The sequence below is a fragment of the Choloepus didactylus genome, chromosome 15, assembly GCF_015220235.1.
Source record: "Choloepus didactylus isolate mChoDid1 chromosome 15, mChoDid1.pri, whole genome shotgun sequence".
NCBI lineage: Eukaryota > Metazoa > Chordata > Mammalia > Pilosa > Megalonychidae > Choloepus > Choloepus didactylus.
Genome location: NC_051321.1, coordinates 70,103,983 through 70,116,004, shown reverse-complemented (window position 1 = coordinate 70,116,004; position 12,022 = coordinate 70,103,983). Strand labels below are relative to the sequence as shown.

General features: G+C 35.5%; 1 protein-coding gene across 11 annotated transcripts in view; it reads left to right on the top strand.

Annotated features, from left to right (window-relative positions):
• Positions 1-12,022, top strand: part of USP54 (ubiquitin specific peptidase 54) — a 175,335-nt gene that overhangs the window by 93,671 nt on the left and 69,642 nt on the right. For 8 of the 11 annotated variants that reach the window (XR_005211808.1, XM_037804115.1, XM_037804116.1 and 5 more), the window contains exons 2-3: positions 4,261-5,106; positions 7,661-7,753. Coding sequence is in view for 8 of the 11 variants with exons in the window: in XM_037804115.1 (XP_037660043.1) it covers positions 4,960-5,106; positions 7,661-7,753 (240 nt within the window). In the remaining 3 variants the exon portion in view is untranslated. Of the gene's footprint in view, positions 1-4,260; positions 5,107-7,660; positions 7,754-12,022 lie in introns of those variants that run through there. The other 3 variants (XM_037804120.1, XM_037804119.1, XM_037804117.1) reach the window with 2 other exon arrangements.

Sequence of the window (12,022 nt, the reverse complement as noted above, 5' to 3'; positions counted from 1 at the left end):
GTGAGTAAGGGGAGGCAGCAGTGGTAAATTATTAATTGTAGAGATATTTAGTAGTGAATGGTTGAAGAAATTTAGGACAATAGGCATAGAAGTCAGGAACTTCAAAGTGGATTTTGTTGTTGCTGTTGTTTTTAAGAATATAGGAGACTTGTGTCTGGTTATCTTTAAAAGGAAAAGAGTGAGTAAAGAGGGAATGTTTGAAAGATAATAACAAACATTTATATAGTAATTACTGTAAGCCAGGCATTGATATTAGCACTTTACATGTATTAACTAATTTTAATCCTCACATAATTCACAAGGTATTATAGATAATGGTTTGGAATTATTGACAGGTAGAATTTACCAAGGATTTGAGGTAATTTAGCTGTTGATTTACCAATGCATATATGGTTTCTTAAGTAAATTACAAGTAAAATGCTATATAGAATAACAGAAGCCAGAAATATAAGAATCTTTCTCTGATTAAACTGTTTAGATATCTCAGTGTGGTACAGTTTGACTGCCTAATGTTTGGGTTACTTTGGCTTTAATCACAAGTAATGGGACTACTGTCTCTTCATTAGAAACTGAGATACCATTCGTGGTTTTTCCATTTGAATCATTGATAGTTGAACATGGCCATTCTTTGTAGATCTTCTAAAATGTTGCCCTAGATCTTATAATAGCCTCAGTTATTTGCCTTTGCTAGTCAAATTTTGTGTTTTAAAAATTATTGTGAAATTCAAATGTTTCTTGTAGCATTTAGCTAAATTACTTATCCTATGTGAGGCCTATCTTTCTTTTTATGCAATTAGAAGCCTTATTCCTGGGGGCTTACAACGTACTGGTATTCTGAGGTCCTCAAAACAAAACTTACCTTTCTGTGTATAGGCATAGCAATTCACTCATTCCCAGTACTCATTACTTGTTCTTTATTTTGAGAACTTGATAATGCTTTTACATGTTACTGCATTAAATTTTGATCATTGTGTAAAATAAATATTTTATTATCATTTTATAGACTCAGAAAACAAAGTTTAGAACATCTAAGTAGTTTGGGAGTGTTCTGGTTTGCTAATGCTGCTGTAATGCAAAATACCAGAAATGGATTGGCTATTATAAAGGGGATTTATTAGGTTACAAAGTTACGGTCTTAAGCCCATAAAGTGTCCAAGGTAAGGCATCGCAATAGGTTACCTTCACTGGAGAAAGTCCATTGGCGTCTGGAAAACCTCTGTTAGCTGGGAAGGCATGTGGCTGGCATCTGCTTGCTCCCAGGTTACATTTCCAAATAGCATTCTCCAAAATGTCAGCTTTCAATGGCCATCTTCAAAATGTCTGTCTCAGCTGCAGCTCTCTTCAAAATGTCACTCTCAGTTGGTCTCAGCTCCTTCTATCTGTGAACTCTTTTTATAGGACTCCAGTGATTTAATAAAGACCTACTGTCGGGCCAACACCTCCATGGAAATTATCCAATCAATGGTCTCTCCCAGTTGATTGAGTCACGTCTCCATGGAAATACTCAATCAAAGATTCCAGCCTAATCAACACTAATACATCTGCCCCCACAAAATTGCATCAAAGATAATGGCATTTTGGGGGAACTTAATACATCCAAACTGGCACAGGGAGTATAAAAAGAAATTGAACCTATGTCTTCTTACTCCATGTTTAATATTAGTTCTCTTTGCATTATATCACAGTTACTCTATATCACTTGCTCCTTAAAACAACTTGACACAAAACATTTAATTGTACCATTTAGTATGTTTTGAGTCCTTTTCATAAAAATAGAGTTTTATTTCATTTTATTTAGTCCTCATCTAAATTTTTTGTTTTTCTCTTTTCTCCTCTCTTTCTCCTTTTTTTAATTTTTTCTTTTTTAGTTTGTAATTGCCAATCTGGCATGGAATTATCTACCAGTTTAATGACATTAGTCACAATTCTGAGTTGAATCACTAATGCTGTATACAATGCAAGGTAATTTTTAAATAATTTAGACTTTTTTTTTGCAGATATTAATTCCTTCCAACTTATAAAAAAGTTTGCAACTTAAAGAAATTTGCAATTTGCAAGAAATGTTACAAAGAATTCCTCTATACTCTTCACCCAGATTCTCCTATTGTTAACACTTTGCTCCATTTATCACTCTCTCTATATATATTTTTTTCTTCTGAACCATTTGAGAGTAAATTGCAGGCATTATGCCCCTTTACTTCTAAATATTTCAGTATTTCCTAATTTCGTATTCTTTTTAAAAATAGATTGTTAAAGCCACATAGGTAGAACTAGGATTTATTTTTTCATATATTTTCTTTAAAAGGGTACTGGTGGGAGGATTGTGTTGTTTGGTGCTGAACCTACATCTTATGTGAGATATTTTAAATTTATCATCAGTCTTTCTCTGGACTATTTGTTACTGCTTCTCTTGGCTTTGTTCTTTTTGGCTCTCACCTCTAGTTTCTGACACACCTAAAGCAAGTTGGAGACTTATTGCCTTATCCTACATAATGCTGCCATTCAGAGCTTGAGAATTTTTTCTGCTACTACCTTTTTTCTCCTTTACTCCCTGTACTTAAGAGTGTGTGTCATAGGGCAGGCTGAGTTTCAGTAATCTCCTAATGTGGATACTGGAAACCCCACCTGCCTGCCAAGTCCTTTTGGCTGTGAGAAAGTGGAGCCTTGTTACTTGTGATTCCTTTGCAGCAGTTGAGCTGAAGGAATGCTGCATGGCTTGTTGGAAGTTGCTTAGTGGCTGCACATGGGGCATCTATGAGGGTGTGTGTAGAGTTGAGGGTCTCATAGTCTGTGTGGGAAATCTGGGTTCTTTCCTGGTGCCAAGTTAATCATCAGACAGTACTGAGTGCCCCCTTAATGACCAGCACTGTGACAGTAGCTTTTGGAGTAATATAATATAATATATAATTATCACACTGTAATAGTCAAACAATTCTCTCTCTCCCGTTTGTCAGATTTGAATTGGGAAAGTTTAATCTCTTTAAGCCTCGTTTTACTCTTCTGTAAAATGGGACTATTAATACCTATCTGTTAAGAACTATTGTAGCACATACCTGACACTAGTTAGTGTTCATTTCATATAGTCGTATTTGTCATATATGACTGACACCATATAAAACAGAGTAATAGAGACAAATAGAGAATAATATGAGAGTATAGTAAATAATCAAATACTTTAATTGTGACATGCAGGTTATAAATAGTCTGGGAATTTAGAAAAGGAAAAAAAACAAGCTTGTGCAACCATTAAATATTCATGTGTCTCAGTTTTTCCACCGGAGATAGTGGGGATAGAGCTAGATTATTTCCCAGAGAATAATTAAGATGTTATAGAATTTTTATTATTTTAGGTTATGGATATGATGGGGAGAAGGAAGGGAGAAGCTTGGGAGTGTTAGAAGCCAAACTTAACGCTTTTATTTTAATTTTTTTCCATATGTGGACGTTGCAACTTTATAGGAAAACTTGAAGCTGGAAATTAGAAGCATTTCCTTCCAGGGAAGGTGCTTGCTTTGGTATTACTCCCTGTTGCCTCACTGGCATTTTAATTAGTTGAAAACTAAAATTGGTCAATGGATGGCCTTTGACTGTGAGCCCCTCAGATATAACCAGATGATTAAGTGATTTGTAACCCAAATTCTCTCTCTGATCCTCTAGCAGAAATCAAACAAACAAACAGGGCAGAAGATTTAGTTCTCTCTGGACTATATGTTAAGGACATGTGGTTTGCTCATCATAAGTGTCTCTCTGGGATGGGACATCTTCACTCAGAGCAGAGTCCAGACTGATAACTTGGCCCTCCCATCTTTAAACAGGCTTTCATAGTCATACACATGTAAAACACCCTTTGAAAAGAAGTTCTTTTCTCATAAAATCCAAAGGAAATTGTTTCGATTCCCAGTTTGGTATGTACTTACTTGGTGATTTTTTTGTTAGCTTGAATCTGAAAAGTTTGTATTGCTCACACTTTTTTTTTCCCTCTTTGGTGTGAGTGGTTTTCTTTGTTGTTCGTCCTTCCTTCCTTTCCTTTCCTTTCTTTCCTTCCTTCCTTCCTTCCTTCCTTCCTTCCTTCCTTCCTTCCTTCCTTCCTCCGTCTCTCCCTCCCTTCCTCCCTTTTTTTTTTTTTTTTTTGGCATTGTTTGCCAAGGTTTCAAGTTTATAGTGAGAGGTGAGGCAAAGTTGATCTTGGCAGAACAGCATAAAGCCAGTAGAGTCATTAAGTGACGCAAGCTTTTGATTTTTTTTTCTTTCTTGTTAAAGCTCTCTGGCACAGCTGGCTATTCCAGTCACAGAAGAAAAGCAGAGAAGAGACTTTCTGAAAATCTGGATGGGACGATAGAAGAAGTTGTGGGCACATTATAGAGCAACAGTAACATCAACAAAAGTTCCATATAATTCAAACAGACTTCTTAATTTTGTGGAATCTATATCAGTTGCTCAGAAATTGAGTTACCCTTTTTACTTCAGAAGATGATGGGACAGGGCAATAGAGGGCGAGGAAGCTTATGTTGGAGTCCTGCTTATCTGTCTGCCTCTCCTTCTAGTTGGAAAAATCTTCAGTCCGTAAGAAGCATTATATACAAGCCTAAAGAACACATCTTACCCTGATCCTGGATGCTGTTGGAGTTGAGGATTATAGCCACTTTGCCAGGATTTTATAGATGTAGTTCAAGAAACATACAAGGACGCAATTATTTAAGAATTTCTCTGTTTGCATTAATCCTGTGCCATGTTACATTTTGGACATTGTTTGGAGCAAGTAAAGGATGGCTCTGTCATCTGGATCTAAGAGGATACCTCAGTCCCTTGAGCTGCCTATATGAAGGTTGTAAACTCAAAGTCTTTCAATATAAGTTCACTGACTTCTGGATTTCTCTTTCTATTGAGGACTTCATCAGAAACTCCTTTCCCAAAAGATATAAAACCTTCTGTGTGTTTTCAGGCTAAATGTGAACAATAATGTCTTGGAAGAGGAATTATTTTTCAGGGGGCCGCGGTGGTGTCCAAGGGATGTTTGCGCCCCGAAGCTCAACCTCCATAGCTCCCAGCAAAGGCCTTAGCAACGAGCCAGGACAAAATAGCTGCTTCCTCAATAGTGCCCTGCAGGTAAGGATAATTTCTTAATTTTTGATGAACATTTAGCTGCTGGAACTGTCTTTCTGATAACGTTTTTATGTTTACTTGATAGTCTCTAAAGCCAGCAGCCTGAGATAATTTGGTTTATCTGTATAATCTCAGGCGAGTCACTTTATCCTTTGAATCTCAATTACCTTGTTTGTAAAAAGGCAATTAGTAATACTAACAAAAAATAGTAAATGTAACTTCTACTACTTACCTGCCTAAAGGGAGGAACCTGGACCAAGTAGGTGATCTTTCTACCAGTTTATTGATTGTTTTCCTGAACAGTCTCTACTGCTTCTTCGTTTTCCTTTAGAGCTGTCTTATCAGCCAATTGCTTTACTCTAGTATAGAAAGAAAAAATTATTTCCACAAGTCAGATTTTCATGTGTATTATTCCTGTTTCATAGTATTCAGGCTCTTAGCACACCAGCTTTTGACTATCTAGTTCTTCATCTCCCTCTGAGCTCTCCTGTAATGGCTCTTGGTCAGGGTCTGGTCAGATATGCCTGAACAGAGCTAGTGGAAAATGAATTCCCATAAGGTGATTGTCTACCTCAGGATTTCCCTTTTGGTGCTCCTTGCTGCCTCAGTGGTCTCAGAATCCTAAACCTTCCTGTCTATCTACTTTACCTAGTCAGGCCCACAGAGCTTTAGGTTCATCCCCTTTTGCCGGGCCTTCAAGTAGTTACTTTTCTGTATTTTCTGCTTTTCAGAGTAAAAAGTAAATGAAATTTGCCACCCAACAGAATAATTATACTTGTGTGAAATATGAGCTTTACTCCTTAGATGGAATGAGAAAATAGGTTGTTATGAGGGAAGAAAAGAAAAGATAGTGTAGTATAAGGGAACCCTGTACTTGGGAATTAGGAGACTTGGATTCTAGTTTTAGCCTTTCTGTAGAATAGCTTGTGATCTTGTATGAGTAATAGTGTCTCAGTTTCCTCATTCATAATGCAAGAATTTTGTCAAGCTTATTTATGTAACAAAAATATCATATTCTCTATTTTTAAGTTTTTACTTGAAAACATTAAAATATCCTAGGCTGTCAAGCGCATAAAATGACTTTAAGAACTTTTCTTAATTGCTACCACAAATTTCTTACAGATGGCATGAGGTTGGTTAAGTTTTACCTAGATGGTGCATATTAGGTTTTTGAGTGACTTTGAATATACTGATAATTCTTGTAATTTAGAAGCAGGCAAAGCAGAGTATTGGTATAGACGGTATGTTTAGTGCCTTCTTGGCCATAGTCCTGTTACTGTAATTCTGTTACTTTTTGTATCTTCTATCTATACCGTCAGTTGAATAAAATAATATTTATAACTTTTTCTTCTAAATTCCAGTGCCATATGCACACACACATACATTTCTATATCCATACTTATGGGTCAGGTTATTGATGGTTTTGGATTGTATATTATAAATAATCATGTTATAAGTTGAAAGTAATTATTGCTCTGACCTAATATTAAAGTTAATAGATGTGTTAAATCCTTTACATTCATTATAAAAAGGTGTTATTTACTTGGAAACATATCATGTTTCAAAGAAATTTTAGAATATATACCTTGAGACTTGTAAGTCAGAAGAAGCTCCAAAGGTGTGCTCTGACATGGGGCTCTAGAGGTAGTACTTTTTGATATATTATGCCATTAAATATTTTCCAGGCAGGAGAGCTTCCTAAGTCGTTGTACTATATACTATGCCATTGTTTTACTTTTTAAAATTGAAGTCTGTAGTTTATTCAGACTTCTTTAGTTTTTACCTAAGGTCCTTTTTTGTTCCAGGATCCTATCCAGGATACTACATTACATTCACTTATCACGTCTCCTTAGGCTCCTCTAGGCTGTGACAGTTTCTCAGGAGTTCCTTGTTTTTTGATGTCCTTGACAGTTTTGGGGAGTATTGGGTCAAGTATTTCTAGGATACCCCTCAATTAGAATTTGCCTGATACTTTTCTCATGATTAGACTGGGGTTATAAGTTTTGGGAGGAAGATCACAGAAGGAAAATGCAATTCTCATCACATCATATCAAGGAAACATTCTATTAACATGATTTATCATTGTTTATATCACTGTTATTTTTATCCTATTGACTTAAGGAGGTCACACCTCTCTCAGGAAGATCTAAAAATTGAGAACTCTAACAAAGACAAAATTCCACGCTACCATTCAAACTTCTAAAATAAATTTTAAAATAATCTTGTTTTTTTTTACATGGGCCACCAATAAAACACTTATTCTACAGCTTTTAATCCACATATTTCATCTTCAGGATCATATTTCATGTATGTCATGCTATATTTTCTCTATGACCCTTACTACATGATCATATAAATGAATGTCTTTACCTGGACATGGTCATTTCCCCTCTTGTTAGATACCTCACTTTTTTAACATTTATTTTAATTACTAGAATGAGCTTTTCTCTTGGAGCTAAAGATGTCTTCTATAATCATTACCTGTATTTGGTTGAACTCTTTAATTTAAAATTAAATGGTGGCATAGAATAAAGAAGTGTTTCCCCCTTTACACCAGGTTTTATGGCATTTGGACATCTTCCGACGTAGCTTTAGGCAACTCACAACTCACAAGTGCATGGGAGATTCCTGCATCTTTTGTGCTCTCAAGGTGAGTACTTCAAATTTGTTTCTTCTCCTTCCCGTTAGGTTTCCCAATGATCAGCACTGAGGTGGTTCAGTTAATCGGGAGATGCTAAAGAATTTATTAATTATCTGCTTGTGGTTTAGTACAAAAGATGGATATGATTAGTTTTGCTTGCTTCAGAGAATTACTACTTGGCTTTGGTAGTCTGTTTTTCTGGACATTTTTTGCCCTTACAACTCTATTTAATGTGATAGGATGGTATTCAAGTGTACTTCTATTTTGAGTGTTTATCTGAAAAGCTAGTTTTATGTTTTTGCTTTGAAATTATAAACAAAGTATTTTTAATTAAATTAACTATTGTTTTTTAGAGGTAAGCTTAGCAATAACCTCTTCCTATTGAGAAATGCCAGTACCAAATATTTCCCGTTTTCCCATTCCTGTAATATTCCCCATTACCACAGTTAATAAATTTTTTTATATTAGTTCTCTACCCTGTGCATCATCTGGCTCCAGATTTTTTATTTCAGAAGGAAATGAAACTGGAGATTCATTTAGAGTCAAAGAAAATGGTGTAAAATGAGAGATTTCTGATTCAGAGATTTTGGATATACTGCTAAAAAGGAAGAATTGAGATGTGTAAAGGGCCAATTCTCTATTACTTTATCTGCTCTTCCAACACGGTAGCATCCCTGTGCTTTCTTGGTCCAGATGTACAATGGATAATTTGTGATTGGATGAGTTCCTGAGTTCCCAGTGAACTTCCAGAGTCATTTTTCAGTCTCATGAAGTCTGAATTCTTGGTTTGTTACAAGAATGCTTGAATGTGATCAGAATGTGTTTTATTTGGTTGATCTTACATCTTAGAGAAGGAATTGTGCCCAGAAAATCTAGAATTCCCCAGTTATATTGGTTATTTATAACAAGTGACTCAAAAAAAAATTTTTTTTTGATCAGCAAGACTTTGGATACAGCATCACTTTTTTTTTTGTTTTTGGATATGAATCTTGTGATTTGATTCTTATTTTACTAATGTCTTACAGTAAGTGTGAAAAATAAAGACGGATGGGGTAAGGGAGAAGAAGAAGAGAAAACATATCTTAAGTTTTTTTGAACTATTGAGGCATGTGCTAGAATAAGAAAGTACAGTAAAACGTGCTTATTACTGCAGAGCTTTCAAAGGAGATGTGTAAGAGCGAAACAAAAAACTCTGGTGAAAGTGGCTGCTGACAGAATAGATCTTGCATCAAACTTGGCACACATGGAGGACTGGCAATGCATATGTTACACAGTTGGGCAGATGAAAGGCTGACTTTCCAGAATCTGCTTGCTAGTAAGTGAGTAGGGGCATAAGCACCTTTTTCTGGTCTGAGTGTGTCTTCCTCTCCAGGAGGCAAGGGAGACCATGTGTGCAGCAAAGTGGAAACTGTTTAGGAAGATTCTTTTAAAAAAGAGGAAGATTTCTTCTTTATATCTGCTGGTGGTGTTGATTGACCAGAGTCTGTTTCTTTTATTTTTAGGCAGTAATACTATATCCTGGTGATAAGATAACCTATACTTAGCATTCTTAAAAGGCATAGGAGAGTGGAAAACAAGACCTCTTTAGGATCTAGACTAGTGGGAAGGGGAAAATGTAGATTCTGTCTAAGGGTGAGGGCATGAAAAAGCAAATTCTGTATCACTGCAAATGAACTAACACAGGTAAATGAGACCTTGGCTTTTTTCCATTCATAGAACTATTCACCTCTTTCTAGCTTATAATACTAAATGTAAGGTCATCTACTAGCATCACTATTTAGTCCATGATAGATATCTTTAGGAAGAGATACCTAAGTCTTCTGAACTTCTTGCCACTTGCGTCACAAACATCTTTTTTCTTCACCCTTTGTTTGAAACCATTGTTAACTTTTAGTAAAACATAGAATAAATTATTGGTTAATTGGAAAGTTCAAATACAACATTTAATAAAACCCAATTTTTTTACAAGTTGATTGTTACATTTTTGACTATGCCCATTCAGACAGAAGTCCTGCTAAAAGAGTGTGTGGCCTGATATTCTGAATGGTACGTTGACATTAAGTATCTAATTTTAGATAAACAAGAAACGGCGTGGCCCCTTTGTCAGCAAGTCCAAGGAAAGTCTGGTTCGTGGCATTAAAACAAAGCAAAACAAAAACAAACAAAGAAACACAAACAAAAAAACACAACAAGGCAAAAAAACAAGGATTATGTGAATCCTGGAGAAATCCCTGGTAGAGAAATTTCCCCAAAGTGAACACTCTTGTCTGTATCAGGAAGGGATGATAGAATTTATATGCCCATGATGAGCCAAGACTGTGCCATATTCTTCACTGATCCAGGTGGGACTCTGGAGAAATGTGTGCCACACTGTTATATTTCATTTTCCAGAGGGACAAATTGTTAATTTAATATAAATCAATATCATTATATAAGCCAGAGAGATGAAGAAAGCTAACCACCAGACTTGATAGGACACCCCCTGAGATATCTAAGAAGGGAAGTTGTTTTTCAAACTATTGGAGCTGAGGAAGTATCTTGGGACCCTTTCTGAGATGTGATTGCTTGTGATGGATAGATAAATTTAGGGGATCAAAGTTTTTATTTTGGGTCTTCATAATTCTGGGAATGTGTTGGAATTTTGGTGCTTTCCTCACCACATCACTGTCTGATCTCTTAGATTTATTTTCCTTCACTGCCTTTTTTGCTTTGTGGGGAGTGTATTAAAGATACGATTTTTTTTCTAAAGTGCTTTTCAATCTCTCAGTGCTCCATAAATGTTAAATAATTGGACTGTAGTTTACACATTGCACTCTTTCAATTATAATACAACTTCAATTTGAAAATTGTAAATAAACTTGTAATGCAGATTAATTAATTTGAAAACATGGATGTGCTGAACATGTTGCTAGTAGCTGAGAAATTTAAGTCGTTAGAATAGCTATAGTTTCCAAGCAGTATTCCTTTATCCAGGCTAGAGGAATTCATTTTCCAAGAGCAGGGAAGGGACGATGAATGTAGGGAGAAGGAGTAAGCCTGGGGTGGACAGTCAGCACCTGGGTTCTCCTGTAAGATGTCTCTTTTTGGCCCCACTTAAAAAATATGTTTTATAGAATATAAAAATAATATAATTCAGTATTGAACTAGAGCTAGGTACTAGTCAGTATAATAAGATAAAAGAAAGGTATAAAAAAACAAAGTTTTGATTATTTGCAGATGATGTGATTGACTGTTAAAAAAAATAAATTCAAAGAATCTACAGATAAACCAATAGATCAATAAAAGAGTTTAGCAGGCTTTTGCATATAAGATCAATGTGTAATGTTCAATTGCATTTCTATACACTAGCAACCAACAATTAGAAAATACAACTTAAAAGATAGTTTTTTATAATAGCCACAAAGTATAAGTAGGTATGAATAAGTCTAACAAAAAAGGTGTAAGACAATTATGCAACACCCCCCACCATAGAGACCCTTTCTAATGAGTAGTCATAAAGCAAACACCCTTGTGACACCCATTCAGATCAAAATAGAATATTGCCAACACCACAGGCATTGCTTTCCTTTCTCAATCACTTACTTCCGTCTCCCCAGGTGTAACCACTATTCTCATGTTTGTGATAATCACTTACTTATTTGGTAATTTTGCTACCTATCTCTGTTATTAAACAGTCTAATTAAAATTTTACTTTAAGTGGAATCATTCTGTGTAAAAATTTTTGTGTCATCTTTAGCTCAGCAGTATGTTTATGAGATTTATCCATGTTGTACACAGGTCTAGTTTATTCATTTTCATTGCTGTGTTATATTTCATTGTGTGAATAAACCACTGTTTGTTTATCCATCTACTGTCAGTAGTCATATGGGTTGTTTCCAGTTTTTTATTTGGCTAAGAACATTCTTGTACATGTCTCTTGTTTATGTGTACGTATACATTTTTCTTGCGTACATACCCCGGAGTGGAACATACGTTTATTTTCAACTTTATTAGCTGATGCTGACTGTTTTCCATGTGGTGGCAGTAATCTGTTCTCTGACCAGCAGATTTTTCCTGGAACTTGAAAAGCAGATTCTGAAATTTATGTGACAGAATGAACAGTGAAGAATAGACAAGACCCTCCTAAAGAAGAACAATTAAGTGAGCAACTTGCTCTATATATCGGTCAGGATAGGCTAGGTTATGCTATGGTAATAAACAATCCTAAAGTCTCAGTGGCAAACATATCAAAGATTTATTTCTCTTTTACATTACTTGTCCACTGCAGATTAGTAGAGA